Source organism: Doryrhamphus excisus, chromosome 9 (genome assembly GCF_030265055.1).
Source record: "Doryrhamphus excisus isolate RoL2022-K1 chromosome 9, RoL_Dexc_1.0, whole genome shotgun sequence".
Taxonomy (NCBI): Eukaryota; Metazoa; Chordata; class Actinopteri; order Syngnathiformes; family Syngnathidae; genus Doryrhamphus; species Doryrhamphus excisus.
The window spans coordinates 17,862,585-17,888,784 of record NC_080474.1 but is presented as its reverse complement, the minus strand read 5'-3'; the positions used below and the strand labels follow the sequence as shown (position 1 = coordinate 17,888,784).

General features: G+C 41.9%; 1 protein-coding gene across 4 annotated transcripts in view; it reads right to left on the bottom strand.

The window, feature by feature from the left end:
- Nucleotides 1-25,667, bottom strand: part of hecw2a (HECT, C2 and WW domain containing E3 ubiquitin protein ligase 2a) — a 31,795-nt gene extending 6,128 nt beyond the window's left edge. The window contains exons 1-27 of one of the 4 annotated variants that reach the window (XM_058082653.1): nt 25,354-25,667; nt 18,851-19,477; nt 17,295-17,402; nt 17,090-17,184; nt 16,883-16,949; nt 15,100-15,269; nt 14,805-14,944; nt 13,682-13,782; nt 12,823-13,607; nt 10,902-11,148; nt 10,664-10,756; nt 10,318-10,468; nt 8,510-8,616; nt 7,904-8,022; nt 7,601-7,654; nt 7,469-7,516; nt 6,137-6,271; nt 5,911-6,013; nt 5,077-5,173; nt 4,901-4,984; nt 3,966-4,051; nt 3,082-3,202; nt 1,073-1,186; nt 734-886; nt 527-625; nt 317-446; nt 68-214 (exon numbers count right to left, since the gene is read on the bottom strand). In XM_058082653.1, the coding sequence (XP_057938636.1) occupies nt 68-214; nt 317-446; nt 527-625; nt 734-886; nt 1,073-1,186; nt 3,082-3,202; nt 3,966-4,051; nt 4,901-4,984; nt 5,077-5,173; nt 5,911-6,013; nt 6,137-6,271; nt 7,469-7,516; nt 7,601-7,654; nt 7,904-8,022; nt 8,510-8,616; nt 10,318-10,468; nt 10,664-10,756; nt 10,902-11,148; nt 12,823-13,607; nt 13,682-13,782; nt 14,805-14,944; nt 15,100-15,269; nt 16,883-16,949; nt 17,090-17,184; nt 17,295-17,402; nt 18,851-19,229 (3,933 nt within the window). In that variant the 5' untranslated portion in view covers nt 19,230-19,477; nt 25,354-25,667. Of the gene's footprint in view, nt 1-67; nt 215-316; nt 447-526; nt 626-733; nt 887-1,072; nt 1,187-3,081; nt 3,203-3,965; nt 4,052-4,900; nt 4,985-5,076; nt 5,174-5,910; nt 6,014-6,136; nt 6,272-7,468; nt 7,655-7,903; nt 8,023-8,509; nt 8,617-10,317; nt 10,469-10,663; nt 10,757-10,901; nt 11,149-12,822; nt 13,608-13,681; nt 13,783-14,804; nt 14,945-15,099; nt 15,270-16,882; nt 16,950-17,089; nt 17,185-17,294; nt 17,403-18,850; nt 19,478-25,353 lie in introns of all 4 variants that reach the window. The other 3 variants (XM_058082652.1, XM_058082651.1, XM_058082654.1) reach the window with 3 other exon arrangements.
- Between the last annotated feature and the right edge of the window lie 533 nt (nt 25,668-26,200).

The window sequence follows — 26,200 nt, the reverse complement described above, 5'->3', positions numbered from 1 at the left end:
CAAGCCAAAAAAAGTGACCAGTAGTTCGAAAAATCCAGTAGATGAATACGTGGATACGATGACGTACCTCATAGAAGCCTCGAACCAGACTCTCAGTCTGCTGCGCCACGCCTCTTTCAATTCGCCACTTCACCATACGTTCAATGTACTCCTTCTTGTTCTTCTCCGACACAGGAATACCTGCTCCGCCTGGCTTTAGTTCTCGTTCTGTGATCTGCAGCAACACCGGACACACCCATACAGTACATACTCATATATTTTGATTATTTTCTATATTTACATGAAGTATATTTGACATAATGTCCAAATGAATGACCTGTCCAAACACCTCCTCGTTGACAGTGAAAGTGAGGTCCAGCATGTCTTCAATGTCATTGTCTTTCATCCACTGTAGACTTTGGTGAAACTCTTCATCCAGGAACTCCAGGTCACTCAGGTCACATGGTCTGTATGTGTATAGTCACATGATTGTGTGATGATGTATAATGCTATGCTAATGCATAAGAAAATATATGCTGAAACTTACATGCGTAAAAGACCCTTGTAGAAGGGTCGGGTGAAGAAGGCATCCAGAAGATACTGATGGACCAGAGCCAATCCCAGGATACGCCCACTAAAACGAAACCTATGAGCAGATAATGGAAGTGAATCAGTTGATTGAACAATTGATACATTTAAACACAGTAATTGCACCTATTGTAAAGATGATAAATAAGACATTATTTAACCTTACCATTCATGGTGGTTGTCTACAAAGGCAGACATGGGACTGATCTGCACGGTGTATGTGTCGTTTGCCGAATATTCAAACAGGCCGTAATACGGGTTAAAGAGCTCTCTGGACACAAGGAAGAAAAACTCTCTGGATGGTCCGCTGTAGTCCAACCTGCAAGATATTCACACACAGATTAGACTAGAGATTACGATTAATTGTTGAAGAAAATAATCGTTGCTTGCAGCCCTAATAGCAATATTGTGTTTCTAATACACTACGTGAGTCCAAATGTGTTTTTATCACAAAATGTACTTGTTAGCATCCTATTATGTAAAATGTGTTGGCATGAATTCTCACCCATCCTCTCCAACAAAGCTGACGTAAAGTTTACTCCTTTGTAGGTCTTTGCGTGAATAACACATGATTTGGTTGAAGGCATCCTCCAGAAGATGATCCCTCCGTATGACCAGCCTGACAACACAGAGACACACTTTATTTTTTTATTATCAATTCAGTTTATCGCACCAAATCACAGCTAAAATGATCCTATGGCATATTGTACATAAAAGGTCAAACTCATAAATGAAATCAGAGAACCAAATGCAACCGCTTAGTGAAGGAGGCAAGGAAAAACTCCTTCTGAGGAAGAGTGTAAGTTCTAAGATAAATTCTGAGATTCAGTTTTAGAGTAAAAAGTTTGAGGTTATTTGAGTTTGAAAAAAGTTGATTAGTTTGGTTAGGTTTCATTTTTACCTAAGCGGGACGTATAAAGGCAAAACAATACAAGTCCTAGCATGGAACTCTGGGGGATGCCATAACTGACCTTCATATGTCTGTATGTACTTCCCCCTGGCCATGAGACTGCTGAATGCCAAATAAGCCCCTCTACCTGCCCACAGGCACACGCAAAACGTGAAATTATTATTATTTATTCTAAATTATTTAAATTATTTGTACAAATTACTGTTTATGCTGTACATTGTTCATATTTGATGTCATCTATTTATTCTCCACATTATTATTTATTATTAGACGGGAGTAAGGCAACAACATTTCGTTGGTCTAATTCCTTCCTTCCTTCCTTCCGTCCTTCCTTCCTTCCTACCTTCCTTCCTTCCTTTCTACCTTCCTTCCATCTTTCCTTCTTTCCTACCTTCCTTCCTTCCTACCTAGCTTCCTTCCTTCCTTCCTTCGATCCTTCCTTCTTTCCTTCCTTCCTTCCTTCCTTCCTTCCTTCCTACCTACCTTCCTTCCTTCCTTCCTTCCTTTCTACCTTCCTTCCTTCTATCTTTCCTTCCTTCCTTCCTTCCTTTCTACCTTCCTTCCATCTTTCCCTCCTTCTTTCCTTCCTTCCTTCCTTCCTTTCTACCTTCCTTCTTTCCTACCTTCCTTCCTTCCTACCTACCTTCCTTCTTTCCTTCCTTCCTTTCTACCTTCCTTCCGTCCATCTTTCCTTCCTTCCTTCCTTCCTTTCTAACTTCCTTCCTTCCATCTTTCCTTCCTTCTTTCCTTCCTTCCTTCCTTCCTTCCTTCCTTCCTTCCTTCCTTCCTTCCTTCCTTCCTTCCTTCCTTCCTAACTTCCTTCCTACCTTCCTTCTTTCCTACCTTCCTTCCTTCCTTCCATCCTTCTTTCCTTCCTTCCTTCCTACCTACCTACCTTCCTTCCTTCCTTCCATCTTTCCTTCCTTCCTTTCTTCCTTCCTACCTTCCTTCCATCTTTCCTTCCTTCTTTCCTTCCTTCCTTCCTTCTTTCCTACCTTCCTTCCTACCTACCTTCGTTCTTTCCTACCTTCCTTCCGTCCTTCCTTCCTACCTTCCTTCTTTCCTACCTTCATTCCTTCCTTACTTCCTTCCTACCTTCCTTCCTTCCTTCCTTCCTTCCTTCCTTCTTTCCTACCTTCCTTCCCTCCTTACTTCCTTCCTACCTTCCTTCCTTCCTTCCTTCCTTCCTTCCTTCCTACTTTCCTACCTACTAATGGAAAAGCAAGAAATCTGACAAATGGGACTGAACCCATTTAATGCCTTGAATAGAGTGGGCATGCTCTAATCTCTGTATTACAATTTATGGATCAATTGTGTGGAATGCGACTGTATGGTCTAATAAAAGTGATACTGAAACGAGGCCTTTGTCTGAGGTGGTGAGGTTCGTTTGTCATTGTTACGAGTGCCGTTTCTGTACTGTGGTGCATCCTCAATACCAACTGAAAGTGTTCATTGGCATTTACTTTCTCTAAGATCTTGGACAAAAATGGAAGGTCGGATATTGGTCTGTAGTTAGCTAAGGTTTGGGTATTTTTTTTAATTTATTTACAAAAACCAAATAAAGAAAATGATCAACCAAATGGTTGGGTAGAATTTCAACCTACTTGACTTTCCCAGGTCCCTGTCCATAACCTTTAGTCTCCAGCTTTCGATAGAAGTTCCTCAGTTTAGCTTCAAAATCTCGTTTGTAGGGAGCAGGAGCGCGGGCGTTTGCTCGCTGGGTGCCTACAGTATTCAGCAAAATAGACAAACAAATATGAAATCTATGAAAAAAATGACAGAAAGCACAGTTTTCCTTGAGGCCTTCTCAGAAAAATCCCAGAAAATCCACTGAAAAGGTGAATTCAACCTAAAATGACGTGTCTTTGAATGCAATCCCTCATTATAACAGCCCTCATAATACTACAGTTGTACTGTGATACATACGTATGTTCTGCTACTATTAAAAAGACAAGTGTTACGCAAATAGATTTTCAGACACGTGTGGTTTCTTTTATCACTATTTTCTGTTCATTTGGAGCTGTTAAAAAACTATATAATAATAAAATATCCTGTATATAATTGAGTTCTGTCATTTATCTTTCAGTTATTAAAATACAGCAAAAATAGCCATATTTCAGAAATAGTTGCAAATGCGATTAATCACGATTAATGATTAATGAATGATGAATGAATGATTAATCATCAATAACTGAACATCTCTAATTTCATCAGACAAATTCATTTATAACCTTCATTTATGTTATTTGTAAGATTAATATTACAATAAAACCAACATATAAATGAAGTACTGCGATTGGCTAGTCCAGGGTATACCCCGCCCGTCGCCCAAGGTCAGCTGGGATAGGCTCCAGCATACACCCGCAACCCCAGTAATCATACAAAATATTTATTTTCCCCACTACACTACAATAATCACAGTAATTAATAATACAATCATAATCAGTGTGAAAAAAAATATGACGTGCTTTAGTATAAAAAGTCTTACCGGGCGAGCTCTGAGGAGAGGAGGAGAGGGAGTAATTTGGGTGGAGCAGAGGGGGCACATATGACATCACCTCCTCTTCAAATAAGCTGCGGAAAAAAAGCAATAGAGAATAAGAAACTATTTATCTATTTTTGACACTGTGGATTTTCATGGTATAAAAACAAAATATATGCCCCCATATATGCCCCCAAGGGGGAGATATTTTCTCACAGCCCCCCCGATTTGCAATACTAGAGAAACTGATAATATTTAATCATTTATCTGTACTGTAGAGACTGAACTTAAAACTGAAACCAGGAAAATGCAACAAAATGGAGAGCATACAAGTACGTATATTGAAGAGTCAAATTGCATGTTGAGTATTATAGATTTCTACATGTTGGTCTGATAATAGCAGAAATAATAATAATATATATAATAATATGTAATAATATAATATATATAATCTAATTCATTCATTGTCTACCGCTTATCCTCACGAGGGTTGCGGTGGTGCTGGAGCCTATCCCAGCCGTCTTCGTGTGAGAGGCGGGGTACACCCTGGACTGGTGGCCAGCCAATCACAGGGCACATATAGACAAACAACCATTCACACTCACATTCATACCTATGGACAATTTGGAGTCGCTAATTAACCTAGCATGTTTTTGGAATGCTGGAGATCCCGGAGAAAACCCACGCATGCACGGGGAGAACATGCAAACTCCACACAGAGATGGCCGAGGGTGGAATTGAACCCTGGTCTCCTAGCTGTGAGGTCTGTGCGCTAACCACTCGACCACCGTGCAGCCATATAATATAATATATAATAATAGTAGCAGAAATAGCAATGTGTGCATCAGTGTAAAAATGTGGACAACATGGGTTAAATTCCACAAATAATAGTTATTTTCTTTTCACAGACTATGAATCGAGTATAAAGACACTGAACCCACCTCAGCAGCATGACGAGGTCAGCATCCCCAGAAAGGCGTGCAAGCCCGTTGGCTCCCTCACTGCGAATAAACTGTACCTTCTCTCTGCAAACACACACACACACACACTTTCAGACTGGATCAAATGTTAACTGTGATGATGATGATGATGATGATGATGAGTAGGTCGGACATACTTGAGTGAATTGTTCCTGGTAAGTTCTGGTTGCCTTTCCTGCAGGATCTCATAGATGTTTGCTTGCCGTAGAAACGCCACAATCTTATCATTGTACGCTAGACAAATATCGAATGAATATACATTATATCTTTATATGATATCATTTACAGTACCGCTCAAAAGGTTGGGATCACTTGCAAATTTCTTTGTTTTCCAAAAAAAACCAACACATTTTCATGCATTTAACAAACAATTTTTCCCATTTCACAAACATTTTTAACAATTTCACAAACAAATGAATCAGATGATTTTCAAAGAACGATCTACATTTTTGCATAGACGCCTTCTATCAATAACTGTCAGTCATCAATCTCCTGGTATGGCTGCTAATCCAAGTAAATTTTAATTTTCATTTTATAAGGCTAATAGATTATTAGAAAACCCATCTAAAAATCTAAACTAAAACTAAAATCTCTTACCATGCTGTTAACTACTCCCTTCAGGGAGCAGCACAAACTGGGTCTAACAAGGACAGAAAAACGCTGCACAACTGTTGCAAGAAGACAAATATCTGAGAGTGTGTAGTTTAAGACAAAGACGCCTCACAGGTCGTCACCTGGCAGCTGCACTAAATAGTAAAAAATTCCAAGTGATCCCAAACGTTTGAGCGATATTGTACATATTGTCATTGTATATATACCAGAACTACTAGTAATGCTTGATATTGGCTTTTTACCAATATTTGACATACCAGTCACATCTCATGTATATAAGTATATGAGTCGAGCGATAACATCGGACATCTCGAATAAGTACCTCGAATAAGACACAAGTGCTGGTTTTACTCACGTACCCACAGGCACCACATCCTGGTAATGACTTCGACTGGAGCCACTGAAGGTGCTGGATGGGCGTGGCATAATGGGCGCATTGGTTTGTCGAGAGTCGTCCGCCACCTGTGGAAAAAAGGTCAGGCCGTGTCACGCTAAAGTGAACTGAAAAGCACAATTTGGGTGTTTATGTTCGTGGAAGGACGCAGTGACACCGAAAGGCCTACGTTGCCTCCAGTCTGGTCTCACCTCTCCGGCGCTATGGCTGCGCTGGCGGCTCAGGTGCTGGCGGTGGGCCAGCAGGCCGGTGGATCGAGAACTCTGAAGAGGCAACCGTGGGTCGATGAACGTTGTTGACCGACAATTGTGGTCCACAAAAAAGGGCTGAGAAGTGAGATGCAAACATCTTGGGTCATGCAGGGATACCCTGCACACACTTCTTATAGCATACATTAGAAAGTCAAGATGGCAGGAAAAAACATTCATTCATTCATTTTCCTCACAAGGGTCGCGGGGGGTGCTGGAGCCTTCGGGCGAGAGGCGGGGTCGCCAGCCAACCACAGGGGACATATAGACAAACAACCATTCACACTCACATTCATACCTATGGACAATTTGGAGGCGCCAATTAAAGTAGCATGTTTTTGGAAACCGGAGTACCCGGAGAAAACCCACGCATGCACGGGGAGAACATGCAAACTCCACACAGAGATGGCCGAGGGTGGAATTGAACCCTGGTCTCCTAGCTGTGAGGTCTGCGCGCTAACCACTCGACCTCCGTGCCGCCAGGAAAAGATTCATTCATTCATTCATTCGTTTTCTAATGCTTTTTCCTCACAAGGGTTGCGGGGGGTGCTGGAGCCTATCCCAGCTGTCTTTGGGCGAGAGGCGGGGTAACACCCTGGGCTGGTGGCCAGCCAATCACAGGGCACATATAGACAAACAACCATTCACACTCACATTCATACCTATGGACAATTTGGAGTCACCAATTAATTAATTTTGGAATGTGGGAGGAAACCAACGCATGCACGGGGAGAACATGCAAACTCCACACAGAGATGCCCGAGGGTGGAATTGAACCCTGGTCCCCTAGCTGTGAGGTCTGTGCACTAACCACTCGACCGCCGTGCCGCCAGGAAAAGACATTCATTCATTCATTCATTTTCTACCGCTTATCCTCAAGAGGGTCACAGGGGTGCTGGAGCCTATCCCAGCTGTCTTCGGGCGAGAGGCGGGGTACACCCTGGACTGGTCGCCAGCCAATCACAGGGCACATATAGACAAACAACCATTCACACTCACATTCATACCTATGGACAATTTGGAGTCACCAATTAAACTAGCATGTTTACTGGAGAACATGCAAACTCCACACAGAGATGCCCGAGGGTGGAATTGAACCCTGGTCTCCTAGCTGTGAGGTCTGCGCGCTAACCACTCGTGCACCGTGCCGCCAGGAAAAGACAATGAATGAATATTTATTCCTTGGCTTCTTAGCTTGCCGACTTAGACATCACATGTTATGTTACATGTTATGTAACGTGTCACAACGTCATGCGGTGATAACTGAACACACACCTTTCCAGTATGGTCGTGTTTCATTTCCCAACCGCGGGGAAGCTCCAACTGTTTGTTGGAGAACATGTTGAGGAAGGTTACGAGGTCACGATTGTGCTGGTAGCGCTCAAAGTAATGAGCGTCTCGCCGCACCTTACTGATCATATGCTTCAGGCAGGTGTTGCTTGTAAACATGCGGTAGGCACTCTGGTGGAGAACACACACAACAATAGCGATCATACATTATATTAGAATACATTTTATATTTGACAGTCATAAGTTACGATGAAATTACGATGTTTTGTGGTTATGACTTTGTTTTTTCAATAAGCCAATGTGCAAGGCAGCCAATGGGATAAAAGCAAATAATAGCCAATAATATTAATGATGTTTAAGTTGCTGTATTGATACGTGATGTGATGCTTGAATGAATAATGCACAATGAAGAGCACTGACAGGGTTAGAATGCAGCACAGTAAAGAAGTCGGGGTTGCACAGGAACTTGGCGCTGGGAGACTGGAGCAGCAGAGAAAGACGACCACTCGCATGGCTGACTGCACTCTCTCGTCGGTATTCTGCACAACAAAAAGAGGATATGATTATTAATTTTTACTTGTTAAAACGTTGTACAACGCAACTTTTTGTATAGACAAACAACCATTCACACTCACATTCATACCTATGGACAATTTGGAGTCGCTAATTAACCTAGCATGTTTTTGGAATGTGGGAGGAAACCCATGCATGCACGGGGGGAGAACATGCAAACTCCACACAAAGATGGCAGAGGGTGGAATTGAACTCGGGTCTCCTAGCTGTGAGGCCTGCACACTAACCACTACCACACCGTGCGGCCATGTATGCAAAATGTTTTTGTTATTGTTTTTTTTTTGGTGTCACAGTAGCAGAGTAAAATGTTAAAATGAAACTGTTCATATAATAATTCACAAAATCATCAGGGGATCGAATACTTATTTTCCCCCATTATAAGCAAAATGTGTGTTTTGTTCTTCAGAATGTACCTTCCACTTCATTTCCACGTGTTTCTAAGTGAAAACTGACCAGGAATGGAGTGAGGCATCAATTCAGTTTCAGGTTCAGGGAGCAGGTCAGCTGTGTTGTCCTCCGTTCGATCACTGCTGGTTATTGTCCTTCTGATGCTCTGATATCTGGATGGGAAAACAATACAGAAAATATACACAGGCTGAAGAACAGGAAGGAGATGAGTCAAAGCCACAAGAGGAGATGGGATCAAGTGTTACATTTAGTCTTTTATCAAGTGTTTAGAGTTTCATCAGTTTCATCAAGTGTTTCAAATGTTTTGTCGCGTGTTTTTTCATCGAGTGTCCACTCAACAAGTGTTACAAGTGTTTCATCTAGTGACTCAACAAGTGTTCCATCAGTTTCATCAAGTGTCATCAGTTTTGGGAAGTGTTTCATCAGTTTCATCAAGTGTTTCAAATGTATTGTCAAGTGTTTCATCTAGTGACTCAACAAGTGTTCAATCAGTTTTCAATCAGGTGTTTCAACTGTTTTGTCACATGCTTCATCTAGTGTCTACTCAACAAGTGTTACAAGTGTTTCATCTAGTGACTCAACAAGTGTTTCATCAGTTTCATCAAGTGTTTCAAATGTATTGTCAAGTGTTTCATCTAGTGACTCAACAAGTGTTACAAGCGTTACAAGTGTTTCATCTAGTGTCTACTCAACAAGTGTTACAAGTGTTTCATCTAGTGACTCAACAAGTGTTTCATCAAGTGTGTCATCAGTTTCGTGAAGTGTTTCATCTGTTTCATCTCATGTCTCATCAGTTTCATCAAGAGTTTCATCAGTTTCATCAAGTGTTTCATCAGTTTCATCAAGTGTTTCAAATGTTTGGTTCAGTGTTTCATCCAGTGTCTACTCAACAAGTGTTACAAGTGTTTCATCTAGTGTTCCATCAGTTTCATCGAGTGTTCCATCAGTTTCATCTAGTGTTCCATCAGTTTCATCTAGTGTTCCATCAGTTTCATCTAGTGTTACATCAGTTTCATCTAGTGTTCCATCAGTTTCATCGAGTGTTCCATCAGTTTCATCGAGTGTTCCATCAGTTTCATCTAGTGTTCCATCAGTTTCATCGAGTGTTCCATCAGTTTCATCTAGTGTTCCATCAGTTTCATCTAGTGTTCCATCAGTTTCATCTAGTGTTCCATCAGTTTCATCTAGTGTTCCATCAGTTTCATCTAGTGTTCCATCAGTTTCATCTAGTGTTCCATCAGTTTCATCTAGTGTTCCATCAGTTTCATCGAGTGTTCCATCAGTTTCATCGAGTGTTCCATCAGTTTCATCTAGTGTTCCATCAGTTTCATCGAGTGTTCCATCAGTTTCATCGAGTGTTCCATCAGTTTCATCGAGTGTTCCATCAGTTTCATCGAGTGTTCCATCAGTTTCATCTAGTGTTCCATCAGTTTCATCGAGTGTTCCATCAGTTTCATCTAGTGTTCCATCAGTTTCATCTAGTGTTCCATCAGTTTCATCTAGTGTTCCATCAGTTTCATCTAGTGTTCCATCAGTTTCATCTAGTGTTCCATCAGTTTCATCTAGTGTTCCATCAGTTTCATCTAGTGTTCCATCAGTTTCATCGAGTGTTCCATCAGTTTCATCGAGTGTTCCATCAGTTTCATCTAGTGTTCCATCAGTTTCATCGAGTGTTCCATCAGTTTCATCGAGTGTTCCATCAGTTTCATCGAGTGTTCCATCAGTTTCATCTAGTGTTGCATCAGTTTCATCAAGTGTTTCCGTGAAGCGTTTCAAATATTTTGTCAAGTGTTTCAACAAGCATTTCATCAAGTGTTCCATCGGTTCCGTCAGGTATTTTATAAGTATTTCACCTTCGGTTGAGTTGCTCCATTTGCTGAATGGAATTAGACCGGGTCAACCCCTGTGGTGCAGGAGGTCCGGTGGGTCGCTGCCATGTGGTGGTTCTATTCACATGGTCCACAAAAAAGATTCTTCCGTGACTGTCGATACGAGCCTCCCAGTCTGACGGACAGTGAAAAAACAACACAAAAGATGGCGACATTGTAAACACGAGACAATTTACCACATTGAAAGACTTAATTTGGAAATGTTTCTTGTATTGAGTATTTGCACACACCCTGCGTTCACACTGATCATTCACATTACAACACATTTACATGCCACACCACCTCTATTCTTCTGGACACACACACTCACTGGGTGGAAGAGGCTCGTCCACACGTTGATAGCGGTGAATGTCTTGTCGAACAGACGGAAGTGATCTGACAGGGTGACCATTGACAGGAGTACCTGTGCACACAAAATCATCGATGTGGCGACTGTTGAGGCGTTCGTACCAATAAGAATAATCCGGTAACACATTATTTTCTAGGTATTTAAACAAATCCATGTTACTGTGTTTATGCAAAGAAAAAGTGAACAGACCTCCCCATACCTTCCTCTCCATCTGTTTCTGTGGTAACCATCTCCTCTTGTGGCTTTGACTCATCTCCTTCTTGTTCTTCAGCCTGCAGGCTTAGCTTTCTCACACCGATCTCCAGAACGTTCTCCTGCTCTAAAGCTGAGGCAGCTTCTCCCTCAGGACAAAGAGACTGTCCACTACCTTCATTGTCTCCAGGCGGATCGCCACAAATCACATCCCCCCCTGGATCAATGGCCGTGTCTGGCACCTCTTCTGCGTCCTACACGATTATGGCCAGGAAAAAAAAAATGCTTTGAAATGTTTCACCATGAAAGACATACTGTAACATCTCCTGAGGAAGTATTTGTCAGTATATTGTTTTGAGAAGCAAAACTCTTTATTTAAGTGACCCCAGCAACTAACCACTCACGGAACAAAGTAAAGAGTAAGTCAATGTTGATGCACTACACTACTGATGGGGATGTCACACAACTTTTCATTCATTTTCTACCGCTTGTCCTCACGAGGGTCGCGGCCGTGCTGGAGCCTATGTCAAATGTCTTCAGGTGAGAGGCGGGGTACACCCTGGACTGGTCGCCAGCCAATCACAGGGCACATATAGACAAACAACCATTCACACTCACATTCATACCTATGGACAATTTGGAGTTGCTAATTAACCTAGCATGTTTTTGGAATGTGGGAGGAATGTGGGAGGAAACTGGAGTACCCATGCATGCATGGGGAGAACATGCAAACTCCACACAGCGATAGCCGAGGGTGGAATCGAACTCGGGTTTCATAACTGTGTGGCCTGCGTGCTAACCACTAGGACACCGTGCAGCCTATGTCACACAACTTCATGCCAAAAAAAAACTAAATATCAATGTAAGTAGTAATTTCAGGTAATGCTCTATAAAAGTGAAGTTTACTTAAACACATAAAGTTTATATTTTATGAATTATTGACAATTGATTCAACACAATCAACACATTTAGTGACATGATGATGAAAAACAACCAGAAAATAAATATTAATATTTGTCCATAGAATTGTATTATAAAGGTATTTTCTGTATAATTCCAATCATTCTATGTAAACATTTTAAACAAAAAAAAAGCGTGTAAACCTACCATCAGGTTGTGTTGTGTGTGTTGTGTGTCTTCTGGGCTTAGTGTGCAAGCCCTGCCTACCATCTGAGTTCACTCTGAGGTGAATCATCATGACTGCCAGTTTCGGTTTGTCAGCATGACGCGATAATATAATAATATACAGAAACATTTCTTACACACTATGACTTTCTACACACAGTCTAATGTCACTAATGTAAGTGTGGCATTATTATTCTTCCTAATCGGTCAATAAAATACACAGAAATGTCATACGGAGGCACTTGTAGTACTCGATTTTTTTGACAGCACCATGACCAGGTAGAGACCAAGTCCAATGCATAATATTTGAATTAATGACTGAATGAATTTGACTGCCCAGATAGATGATTATATACCCAAGCTCACCATGAGCTGATCAGATTTTTACAACAAAGTATCAGAGCTATTCATGGAGAAAGGTGCATGAATACATTTCTTGTTTTTTTTTGTTATTATCTTAATGAGCAACATGTATTAACATAGGGGCGGCACGGTGGTTTAGTGGTTAGCGCGCAGACCTCACAGCTAGGAGACCAGGGGTTCAATTCCACCCTCGGGAATGCGTTGGTTTTCTCCGGGTACTCCGGTTTCCTCCAAAAACATGCTAGGTTAATTGGCGACTCCAAATTGTCCATAGGTATGAATGTGAGTGTGAATGGTTGTTTGTCTATATGTGCCCTGTGATTGGATGGCGACCAGTCCAAGGTGTACCCCGCCTCACGCCCGAAGACAGCTGATCCCCTCCAAAAATTGGCGGGTTATTGCTAGAATATTAAATTATTGATTCGTTTCGGTGAACTTACCACAGCAGTGGTCAACGTCACGGGACAACTGTCTGAGGAAGAGAAGACCGTCTGCGGGGCTGTTGCCATGGAGCAGGTGTCTATCTCCGAAGAAGGCTCCTCAACAGGTTCCACTCCCACTTCAATCACATCTCCACCTTCTGGTAAAGTATTATGGGAAACCGCCTCTGAGAAAGGAGCGTCATCCGCCTCAGAGAAGACATCTACTTCCAGGACATCATCTTGGTTCAGACCTGCCTCCAGCTTGGGGGCCTCAGAGGCTATATCTTCAAGACCTTCAGGCTCCTCCTCTCCAGGAGGTGCGTCATCTTCATCAGGACCTGTAAGATCTGGAGGAACTCCATTCAGCAGTAGAGGAGAGGGTGGAATTGGAAGCATTTCGCTGGCCCCAGACCGGTCTTCATCCTCATCGGAATCAATGTGCAACATAGCGCTAAGCCGAGTGTGTGTGGGGAAGCTTGACCGTAGTTTAGGAGACGCAGCACCTAGCGGTCTTTCTCCAGGACCTTTAGGAGCTTCAATGGCATCCAGGCCCTCACTGAGTGACCTCTGAAGTAATTCATGTCCCCCCAAAAACCGTGCCTCGGCACCAACAAGTGAAAGCTCTTTTTCTGGGTACGCAGAGGCTCCGCCTTCCCAAATACTTTGAGAGTCCTGGGAGCCAGTGGGAGAAGGACCTGCCGAGACCATTCCTGGAAGGTGATGAGGCAGATCCTCATCATCTGATGGAGTCCCTGGAGCTCCGTTGAATGTTGAAAGGCCAATGATGGAATCAGGAGAGGCACCTGGTGGCGCATGTTGAGGAACTATATCATGACATGTTTTAAAGGTTGGCAAACACTACTAGAGAAGTATTTACCGTCAGCACCAGTTGATGTGAGTTCCACCTTGAACTGCAACTGTCCGCTCACGTGTTCCGTGGGCAGGCGGCGACACAGCGGGAAACTCACCGGCTGGATTCTGATACAACCATTATACATAACTTTTATTTTTTGGTCTGTTTATGTCATTTCCAAAATGCCATTAAGTAAAAAAAAAAAACATGTCCTCTGAAATACTGTATAAGCATGAGAAAATACCACAAATTACAGTAATAATAATTAATTTAAGCACACGTCTAACACAGGAAATTCATTCATTCCTTTTGTACCGCTGGGGTGCTGGAGCCTACCCCAGCTGTCTTCAGGCGAGAGGAGGGGTACACCCTGGACTGGTGGCCAGCCAATCACAGGGCACATATAGACAAACAACCATTCACACTCACATTCATACCTATGGACAATTTGGAGTCGCTAATTAACCTAGCATGTTTTTGGAATGTGGGAGGAAACCGGAGTACCCGGAGAAAACCCACGCATGCACGAGGAAAACGTGCAAACTCCACACAGAGATGGCCGAGGGTGGAATTGAACTCGGGTCTCCAAGCTGTGAGGCCTACGTGCTAACCACTAGTGCAGCCTAAAACAGGAAATATGGCTTTTAATGTTATTTTGTACAGCAAAATTAGGATTAACATGTTTTGGTGCGGGGGTCACGGTGGTGTAGTGGTTAGTGCGCAGACCTCACAGCTAGGAGACCAGGGTTCAATTCCACCATCGGCCATCTCTGTGTGGAGTTTGCATGTTCTCCCCGTGCATGCGTGGGTTTTCTCCGGGTACTCCGGTTTCCTCCCACATTCCAAAAACATGCTAGGTTAATTAGCGACTCCAAATTGTCCATAGGTATGAATGTGAGTGTGAATGGTTGTTTGTCTATATGTGCCCTGTGATTGGCTGGCCACCAGTCCAGGGTGTACCCCGCCTCTGGCCCGAAGACAGCTGGGATAGGCTCCAGCACCCCCGCGACCCTCGTGAGGAAAAGCGGTAGAAAATGAATGAATGAATGAATGTCTCTCGCTGCTACATAAACATTGTGCACTGTACTGTATTGTTCCTAAGGGGGTACACTGACAAAACCAGTCTATGTTGTTGGTTTTTACTTACCCAGGTATTTTTTCAATCAGGCGCTGTACAGGGATTGTTAGCTGACCAAGGAATCGTTTGATGATTGGTCTACTTTTTGCAAACTTGTCCTTCACTTCGATGTACAGAATGTCCGTCATGAGCGCTACAAAGGTGTATTTCTGCAGAGAAACACAGTAAAATAGTCAGAATGTGTTTAGATGAGGATGATGAAGGACATGGTGTGTGTGTGTGTGTGTGTGTGTGTGTGTGTGTGTGTGTGTGTGTGTGTGTGTGTGTGTGTGTGTGTGTGTGAAGAGTGAATACAGTCGGTCACCTCTCCATGCCAAATCGGATTGATGGTGTTTGCAATGATGGCTGATCGGCGTTCTTGCCCATGATGACTGAAAACAGGGAAGACACTCCGCTTCCCAGGGTGGATGGACATCTTTAGATATGGATCCGGATGGAAAAACATGCCTTTCTTCAGGCCCGTGGCACGCAGATCTGTGGCCGCACGAGTCGAAGATTTCCAGTTCAAAGATTTCAAAATAACACAACTAGTACAACAGGAGGAGCTACTTGTACTAAGCACTAAGTTACTAGGTCAAAAAAGGAAGCAAAATCAAAAAAGTTTGTGCCAAACACTAAAATAATTTTTGGAATATGTAACTACTACTACTACACTTCAGTGGTTACATTAGCACCAGCGGCAGTAATAAAAAAAATCTGTTCCAGAAGGTCATACTCAAACCAAAACATACAGTACTCTAACCAAATACATGTTTCCCATAAGAAATAATGTAAATTCAAATTCAACAATGTTAACACAAAACACATTTTTAGAGTTTTACAATTCTAGTTTTCTGTGATTGGCTGGCAACCAGTCCAGGGTGTACCCCGCCTCTCGCCCAAAGACAGCTGGGATAGGCTCCAGCACCCCCGCGACCCTCGTGAGGAAAAGCGGTCAAAAATGAATGAATTAATAAATTCTAGTTTTATGTTCAGAAATAATACATATGAATGATGAATGAATATTTAATGTCTGAATATTCTCATTCATCCAGGTCATCGTATGTCCATGCCAAGGAAACCTGAACAGTCCAGTTGCGATCGATTCAATACCCTGAGAATGAATATTTAACATCGCTTTCACCGTGATTGAAGACTCTCGTTGGCAATGACGGTGATGAACAGAAAGGGAGTAAGGGAAGGGATACCAACTTTGTGTTTTGCTACGAGTTCTTTCATGAAATCAATAGTATTTCTTTCATTCATTCATTTTCTATGCCGCTTATCCTCATATGAGGATCACGGGAGGATGCTGGAGCCTATCCCAACTGACTTTGGGCAAGAGGCGGGATAAACCCTGCATACCAAAGTGATGGTACTTGGGTATTTTGCAGCTGTACTCAATAAGAAAAAGGACTTGTGGTGTAACTGTGTTAGTTAACAAAGAACTACAGAGTCAATAAGTGATGATGTCATGGCGGGGTGATAACCATGCTAACTCCGCCCCCAATGCATTTTTTCTTAAGAGTGATATGTGAGCAAACAGAGTCGTTTCGGCGTACAATCATCAAGACAGTATATGAAAACCGAGAAATATTGTTGGTAAGAATTTTCGTTGTATCCTTCAAGAAATTGGAGTACAAAAAATTAGGTATTTTGAATGAAATACTGTTTATGTCCTTTTGTAAAGTACATATCATTTGTTATTTGCTCTTTTCATTCATTCATTCATTCATTTTGTAACGATTTTTCCTCACGAGGGTCGCAGGGGATGCTGGAGCCTATCCCAGCTGTCACCCTGGACTGGTGGCCAGCCAATCACAGGGCACATATAGACAAACAACCATTCACACTCACATTCATACCTATGGACAATTTGGAATCGGCAATTAACCTAGCATGTTTTTGGAATGTGGGAGGAAACCGGAATACCCGGAGAAAACCTATGCATGCATGGGGAGAACATGCAAACTCCACACAGAGATGGCCGAGGGTGGAATTGAACCCTGGTCTCCTAGCTGTGAGATCTGCGCGCTAACCACTCAACCGCCGTACCGCCCTATTTGCTTTTGTTATGGTAAAAAAAAATTTCAAAATTGTCAACTGACCTGTCAAAGTGAAGCTTATCAGTTTCCGTGGATGTTCGACTCCCACCTGCTCTGCAAGGCCCTCCACCTAGAAAAGATTGTAGTATGCAGACATGATTCTGGATTTCATTGGAATACAATGAAGATTTGTTATTGGTGTCATTGGTGGCTTCATAAACATAAACGTCACTTTGTCATATGACATGAGTCATATTTCTAGACACAAACCAGGACCGCGGTGTTCTTTACGGTGATGCAGGGAGTTGTTGCTCTCAGGGCTCCACTGACTCCATGGTAATACTTGAAGCAGATCTTGGTCTCAGCTGCAGACGACGTAGCAAAAAAATGATGAGTCAGTCATGTACTTGGTTTTTTTTCCATATATATATATATATATTATTTTCATGGAGTGACAATGTAAGAGCTAACTTACGCTCCATGAAGTACGGTCCGGCCTCCAACCGCCAAACTATCTGTCCTTTCTGGGTGCCGTTCACACCTCGGTTCTTGCAGTCCCACACATTGGATGGACTGGTTTCATCTGTTGGAGGCCATAGCACATTACAACAGTTTTAAAGTCGCTACATTAGGATCGGTTTTCAGATTCTCTTACTGGTTTTTAAATGTCTTTAAACGCCCTTCATTCATTCATTCATTTTCTACCGCTTTTTCCTCACAAGGGTCGCGGGGGTGCTGGAGCCTATCCCAGCTGTCTTCGGGCGTAAGGCGGGGTACACCCTAGACTGGTCGCCAGCCAATCACAGGGCACATATAGACAAACAACCATTCACACTCACATTCATACCTATGGACAATTTGGAGTCGCCAAGCATGGGAGGAAACCGGAATACCCGGAGAAAACCCACACATGCAAACTCCACACAGAGATGCCCGAGGGTGGAATTGAACCCTGGTCTCCTAGCTGTGAGGTCTGCGCGCTAACCCCTAGACCACCGTGCCGCCCCTCTTAACGCCCTTGCACCTTCTTATTTATCTGATCTGCTTCGACCATATCAACCCCCGCGGACCCTGCGGTCCTCCGGCACTGGCCTTTTAACAATACCAAAACCCAGAACTAAAACCCACGGTGAGGCAGCATTTAGCCACTATGGCCCCCACCTGTGGAAACACCTTTTTAATCAGGCTTTTAACTAATACAGTAAACCTCGGATATATCGGATTCAATTGTTCCCACTGGTTTTGTCCGATATAAGCGAAATCCATTATATGCGTATACCGGAAAATGTCCGTTTTACGCATATATCGGATTTATATCCGGTATATGCGTAAATCGGATTTTATCCGTTATAAAAAGGCACTTCCTTGACTATGTTTCCAATGTCACGATTCGGCGAATCGGAGCGCCACGATGCGGCCATCCGATATATGCGAGGGAAATTTAATGGAAATGCATTGGAACGGGACTGGAGATTTTGTCCGAAATAGGCGAAATCCGTTATAAAAAATCCGATATATGCAATGAATTTTTATTGGAAATGCATTACAGAAAAATTGGTTCTTTTTTATCTGTCCGTTGTGAGCGAATTTCCGATTTATCCGAGTCCGATATATCCGAGGTTTACTGTATTTTAAAACTTTTCTTATGTTTTTATCTTTTTAGTCCTATTTTATGCTCTTAGTCTTCAGCTTTTAACTCCAGTGTTTCCTCAGTAGGGGGGTCCTCCACACTGGGGGCTGTGTCGGGTCTGCTGAAAGGGTGCCATCCTTGGGTCCCTTTGACCCAGCCGGCTGGGGGTTCCTCACTTTAATATGGGGGTCCGCCCGTCTGTCGGGTGCTGGTCCCCCGATGGCACGGCCTGCTGCGGCTCCTCCCAGTGTGGACGGCCCCAAAAATGGCGTTTCTTAGCTTTTTTGCAGGAAAAGTGCTATACAAATAAAGTTGATTTGATTTGATAAACGGTTGTGTTGATGCATGGTCTACTATCCTTTCAGATCATCAGATTCCGAAATGGTTTTTGGTCACCTTACCAATATGGTACAGTCCAATCCAGTCCGTAGCGTCCACTTCCTCCTTGATATCCCAGGATATGACCAGGTTCTGTCCACGGTTTAACGTGTACTCCAGTGTGGATGCTGTCAAGGAGGACCTGCTTTGAGAACTGACCAGATCTGTATCGCTGTTGGCCCGTGGAAGTCCAATGGGGCCGCTGATCATAGACACAGTGTCCACAGATGCACCTCCTCTCTCTGCTAGGGTCCGAAGGTTCTCCGGGCTTAGAGTGTGTCGGATATTCGGACTCCGCCTTCGAGGAGCTGAGAGATGCTCACGAGTCCCCACTGCCAGATTAGGTGCATTGTGGGAACGCGTCCTGGCCGGAAGGACTGCCGTGGCGAGAGACGGACGCATGTTGAACGGTAAGTGAAGACTTTGGGTGATGCCCAGAAGGAAGTGAGGTGAGATGCTGCTTATTGGGGGAGCTGGTCTCTGAGGTGATGACCCGTGTTGTCTTCACCTAAATCCCACTGTCTGATAGTAGCTTTCGTTTTTGTGGGCAGGAACGTGTGCGGCATGTTGTCTCCGTCTCTACTGGCGGGTGCCTCCATCATGACGGCACCTCTTTGCCACTTGGATATCTTAAAATTCACTATCAGCACCTGCAGACAGGAAAACAAGCGCAATTAATTAATGCACAATTAAAATTAATATGGCGTGAGCTCCAAATCACACTTTTTTCACCTACCAATCAGCGACTAATATATGCTACCGCTAAAAAAATATGCACATTTTTGGTAGAGATGCTCAATATTGGCTTTCTTACCAATATCCGATATACCAATATTGTCAAGCACTTTTACCAGTATTGATACTTATAGGTTATCACATGGTTACCAGATACCAGATACAAGACAAACCATGTGATGATCTTATTATCATTCATTCATTCATTCATTTTCGAGGGTCGCGGCGGTCCACGCATGCAGGGGGAGAACATGCAAACTCGAAACTGGAATCGAACCCTGCTCCTCCTTGCTGTGAGGTCCTCTGTGCGCTAACCACTCGACCGCCGTGCCGCCGATCTTATTATCACATACTATTTAATCATGAGCTTATTATCACGTACTATTTAATTAAAATACCATTTTGTTTCCAGAAAATGTTCAGTTTATTACATGTATTATATCTAAACAGTGTAAATGTAAACACAATAATTGCAAAAATATTTCAACAATAATATTTTATCAACAGTCTTATCTTATCAATGTCTGATAATTAAAGTTCCATTAATCAAGCTTGGGTTTTTTAGTGACTGGAGAAGCACTAGGCACTTAGCACTTGTGTGCTGTTCTCTGATTGGTTGTTTCACGGGCACGATACCAGAGCAGCGCGCTCTGAGTGGACAGCTATGGGGGCTGATACTGGACATGGTTAAACTCTATAATTTATCAGTATCACTGCCCTGGGCTTTGACACAGTATCATTTTGGCCTTTTCCCGTATCATTCATGGGCGCTTTCTATGGTACAGGGACAATTAATACTGTAGTATGTGATAATAAGATCATCACATGGTTTGTTTGGTATCAGGCCCAGGTATCACCCAGACCGAAGGAGGGCTGATATCACATGGTTTGTCTGGTATCATGGTACCAGACCAGATAACCTATAATTATCAATATTCCAACTCTTCCCTTGAACTAATGTCTAATTTCACAGTGATGCAACTGGATGTATTTCACAAATAAGCACTCAAATAAACACGCAAAATACGACAAATACTGAAAGTATTAGAGACACTTCTAGATGTTTTCAGATGCATTTCAATGATTATTGATGATTTTAGATGTGGTGGGTATATTTGGATGTTTTCAGATTATTTTAGGTGTTCATAGATATTTTTTTATGTTTTTTTATGTTTTATATGCTTTTAAATGTAAACAAGAAGAAGAAGAAAGGCTCCACAGGACAACAGGGATTAAAAATGACATCAGGAACGGTCAGGGACAATCTCTAGCTGGACTCAATCCTGAGGGGGTTTTTTGTATTATTTAATACAAATATGTGTGTTTTTTTTAATCTCAGTTGGTTTGGTCTGCACATTTGACCTGATGTTGGATTAAAGATTGAGTCTGTGAAAATGACTTTGATGGGTTGGGTGGGGGGAGACAAGATAATAATATGGATATATATAAATACATACATATACGATATATGTGTGTGTGGATACATACATATAGGAATTTTGGAATGAAGCTAAAATGCACTATACACAAACAAATCCCACAATCCTTTACCTTCTGAGCAACAGGCATGCAGGGCACATAGAGACAAACGACGCTATTTTTTTTTAGCCAATCACAAGCTATAAGGGAACCCATGACAATACACAACATAACAGTCTGGCTCGCAGTATTAGATTGAAGACTAAAATCATCACACAGCAACTTAACATTATATACAGCAGTTCATTGGCCCCAATGAAGTGAGGTTAGGAGGCCGCCTTGACTATTTAGGCCGTATGTTTAAGGTCATTGTCCTTTTAGAAGACATATTTGCAGGCAAGCTTGAACTTCCTGGTTATTGGTTTGAGATGTTTGTTTCAGTATTTCCTCACAATGTTGTTAGTTCATAATTCCATCTATTTAATCAAGTGCACTGGTTTCTCCTACAGCAAAACAGCCCCATAATATGACACTGCCACCCCAGTATTTTACTGTTCGGATTTTCTCAGGTATACAAGCATGTTCCTTTTTAAATAAAAATCGAACAATGGCAATTATGGCACAAGAGTTCCACTTTAATTTTTAGACCACAACATATGTCTATTTACTTTTGGATTAATAGCTGTGTGGCCTTTTAGTTCTTGTCGGTAAGGGATTTGTTTGACACACTCTGACCAGCTCCTGCCATCCATCATCTTTCCTATCAAATCAAATAAACTTTATTTGTATAGCACTTTTCCTGCAAAGACATGCAACACAAAGTGCTTTACAGAATTAAAACATTTGCCACAATTAAAAGGAAAAAGCAAAGAAACAAAAGAAAGCATCTTTCCTATGACTTTAGCGTTGGTTCTTGGTGCGATTCCTGATATTTTGGCTGTTTTTTTTTTATTAATTTAGAAGTAAGGAATCCTTTTTGGCAGAAATTTGCTTGTCACGATCGGGTTTGGAACCAACTAACCGCGAAAAACGAGGGACGACTCCGCACTGTGTGTGCAATAAGAGGGTGACTGCAGCACTTTATTGCTAACACAACAAGGCACCTTGGTGGGCTGGTGCGGACACACACACACACACACACACAAACACACACAGCCTTAGCACTGAGGTGTTATTGTCCCTTAGTGTTACTTTGTATGAAAAAACAACATTTAGATGAAGACTTGGTTCATTCCACAAGTGAGAGGCGTGATGTGGACCCAGCAGGTCTGTGAAATATTCTTACAGAAATGTCGGACTGACAAGAATGTTCGTGCCTCCGAGAAAGTGCAATAAATGTCCGAGATGAATTATTCTTGTAGATGTTTTTCACTTATTTCAGTGAGTGGAAAATTGCATTTTTGGCAAGGGAATAACGGAAGCCTTTAAAAAGAATCCTCTTGAAGTTAGGATGTGGCCCTTCATCAAGTTTCACCTTCATTTGTCTGCGTTGAATGTTGGCGTTTTTAGCTGGAAAAGTCCCAAAAAGACGAGATATCTGCAGCCCACAGAAGTTCCTGAGTGGAAACGGGTCCTCCGCTATTACACATTCAAACACTGTAAGGCAGGGGTCTCAAACTCAATTTACTTGGCGGCCACTGGAGCTAGGGTCTGGGTGAGACTGGGCCACATCAGGTTTTCCAAAAAAAAAAAACAATAACAACAAAAAAAACGCATTTATTAAAAACAGAAAAATATACTAACTTTTTCAGTGCTTTGGTTCCGATTTTTTCTACAATAAAAGCGCTGATAAAACATTCAACCCGCAGGCCAAATGTGGCCCGCAGGACACTAGTTTGAGGCCCCCGCCTTGATATGAAAGTTTAATGTTAGTGCGGCCCGCGCAAGTTTGATATGGATGCTGTATGGTATCATGTACCCTGAAAAAAATATTACGTTTGATTAATGTTCATGTTAAAGGTTAAATAACTGTTAATAGTTATCCTCCCTATCCGTGTGGAAGTGGTAAGTTTTTGGCTATTTAAGTTTAAAGGAAATAACTTGAAGGCTACCGTTTAGGTCGCTAGCTCTCTAGTTTGCGAGTTAGCATGTGTCTCAAGACCCAGCAGTTGCGCAATATGTTGTAAATAAAAAGAGTATAAATGTGACTATAGTCGTGTTTTGTCATGTCTACAGGGTTCTAATAATGCTTTGTTCATTTTAATCTGAAAAAAAATAATTTGTCTACCCACCAACTATATGTGGTTTCTATTATTTGCCGTTTTAACTGGAATAGTGTGTGAAATAAGTAAATGTTTGTACTTATGTTTGTATTTATAGTAATATTCATTCATTTTCTACCGCTTATCCTCACAAGGGTCGCAGGAGCCTATCCCAGCTGTCCACAGACCTGAGGCCAGGTACACCTTAGACCAATCACAGTACAATGTACACATATTTATGTTTGTACTTATAGTGACATTTGTACTTATGCTTGTACTGACAGTAATGTGTGCACTTAATGTACTTCGAGTGCTGATAGTTCCAGTATGTTTGTTGTACTTGCAGTGATTTTTTTTTTACTTAAAGTTCGTTATACTTACAAGTATGAGATGCATGTAAACATGTAAGATGTGTACTTGTACCACATACTATACAAGCAGCAAGTATGCATGGTGATGTGTGTACTGATGCGGTCAGCAAGTATGAGATGCATAGGATGTGTACTTGTACTACATACTGGTAGTGATGTGTGTATTTGTTCAAGCTGCAAGTATGACATGCGTGGACATATGTGAGGTGTGTACTTGTATTAAAACTTGTAGTGATGTGTACTTAATGTACTTCTAGTGCTGATAGTTCCAGTATGTTTGTTGTACTTGCAGTGATTTTTTTTTTACTTAAAGTTCTTTGTACTTACAAGTATGACATGCATATAAACATGTAAGATGTGTACTTGTACCACATACATAGTGGTAGTGATGTGTGTATTTGTGCAAGCTGCAAGTATGACATGCGTGGACACATATGAGGTGTGTACTTGTATTACAGACTTGTAGTGATGTGTACTTAATGTACTTCTAGTGCTGATAGTTCCAGTATGTTTGTTGTACTTGCAGTGATTTTTTTTTACTTAAAGTTCTTTGTACTTACAAGTATGAGATGCATGTAAACATGTAAAGTTCTTTGTACTTACAAGTATGAGATGCATGTAAACATGTAAGATGTGTACTTGTACCACATACTATACAAGCAGCAAGTATGCATGGCGATGTGTGTACCGATGCAGTCATCAAGTATGAGATGCATAGGATGTGTACTTGTACTACATACTGGTAGTGATGTGTGTATTTGTGCAAGCTGCAATTATGACATATGGTGACACATGTGAGGTGTGTACTTGTATTACAGACTTGTAGTGATGTGTACTTAATGTACTTCTAGTGCTGATAGTTTGTTGTACTTGCAGTGATTTTTTTTTTACTTAAAGTTCTTTGTACTTACAAGTATGAGATGCATGTAAACATGTAAAGTTCTTTGTACTTACAAGTATGAGATGCATGTAAACATGTAAGATGTGTACTTGTACCACATACTATACAAGCAAGTATGACATGCGTGGACACATGTGAGGTGTGTACTTGTATTACAGACTTGTAGTGATGTGTACTTAATGTACTTCTAGTGCTGATAGTTCCAGTATGTTTGTTGTACTTAAAGTTATTTGTACTTACAAGTATGAGATGCATGTAAACATGTAAGATGTGTACTTGTACCACATACTATACAAGCAGCAAGTATGCATGATGTGTGTACCGATGCAGTCATCAAGTATGAGATGCATATAATGTGTACTTGTACTACATACTGGTAGTGATGTGTGTATTTACTCAAGCTGCAATTATGACATGTGGTGACACATGCGAGGTGTGTACTTGTATTACAGACTTAGTAGCGATGTGTACTTATGCAAGCAGAAAGTACGCATAGCGATGTGTGTACTTATGCAAGCAGCAAGTACGAGATGCATGGAAACGTGATGTGTGTACTTATAGTACATACTCTTGTGATGATGCGTGTACTTAATAAGACGCGTGCAAACATGTGATGTTAGGTTCAATGGTCCTCCGTACAATAAGTGATGTTGCAAGTGCGTGATTGTCAATCACTGTCAATCAAAGAGGAAGCACGCAGGTGTCATCTCGGCGATGAGATGACTGGGAATTCCCTACGTCATTTTCTTCTCATCCTCCATCCAAGCAAGACGCATTCCGCGTCCACGTCATGGGAGGAGAAAAGCTCGCCCGAGCAGCGAAACACGACGCGTAATTGACCAACATCTTCATTGTTAAAACATCTAAAAAAGACACAAACATGCTGACGCCATGCTTACCTTTGACGCAGAGCCGCAGGATGGACATGGACATGTCTGCTCGATGCTTCCTTCAGTCCCCGCAGTCCATAACCAGACGGGCGGGGTGGAGTCCTTTCTCTCCGCCCCTCCCACCTCCACACAAGCCTCCGAGCTCTCCGAGTCACGTCCTTAGATGGTAGTCTCGGTCCTGCTGATCCTAATAGCGCCGTTAGTCCTGATAGTCCTCGTCCCCCTGGAAGCAGAAGATAAGAATCCAAGAAGTGGAGGATGCTGACATAGCTTTGTGTGCATTTGAACGCAGCAGCAGTGAAAGTCCTGTGTGGTCCACCAGATGATCCAGAAGGACTGATGTCAGCACCACCACCCCCCTAAAAAAACGTCATGTTTCCTTTTTTGCAGCACACACACTGCGCATTTCATTTCATTACATGATTCGATTATTCAAACCTTTAGAATCATGTCTGAGGACCGTCTATTCACAAATCAATATATATTCCAAATATATAATAGTAAAATAATAATCATGATCTATGCTTTATTGTATTTAAGGGTAGTTTTTTTTTTAAAGACCAATTAAAGGCTCACAAAGTTTTTGCAGTTCATTCTCTGATTAGTGTGTGAACCACTAGACTAGATTTAGACAATATTTAACTTTTGGACATCTTATCCTCCCTATCCGTGTGGAAGTGGTAAGTTTTTGGGCTATTTAAGTTTAAAGGAAAGTGTGTTTAGGTCACAAGCTCTCTAGTTTGCGAGTTAGCATGTGTCTCAAGACCCTGTAGTTATATATTCTAAATATATAATGGTAAAATAATAATCAAGATCTATGCTTTATTGTATTTAAGGGTAGTTTTTTTTTTAAGAC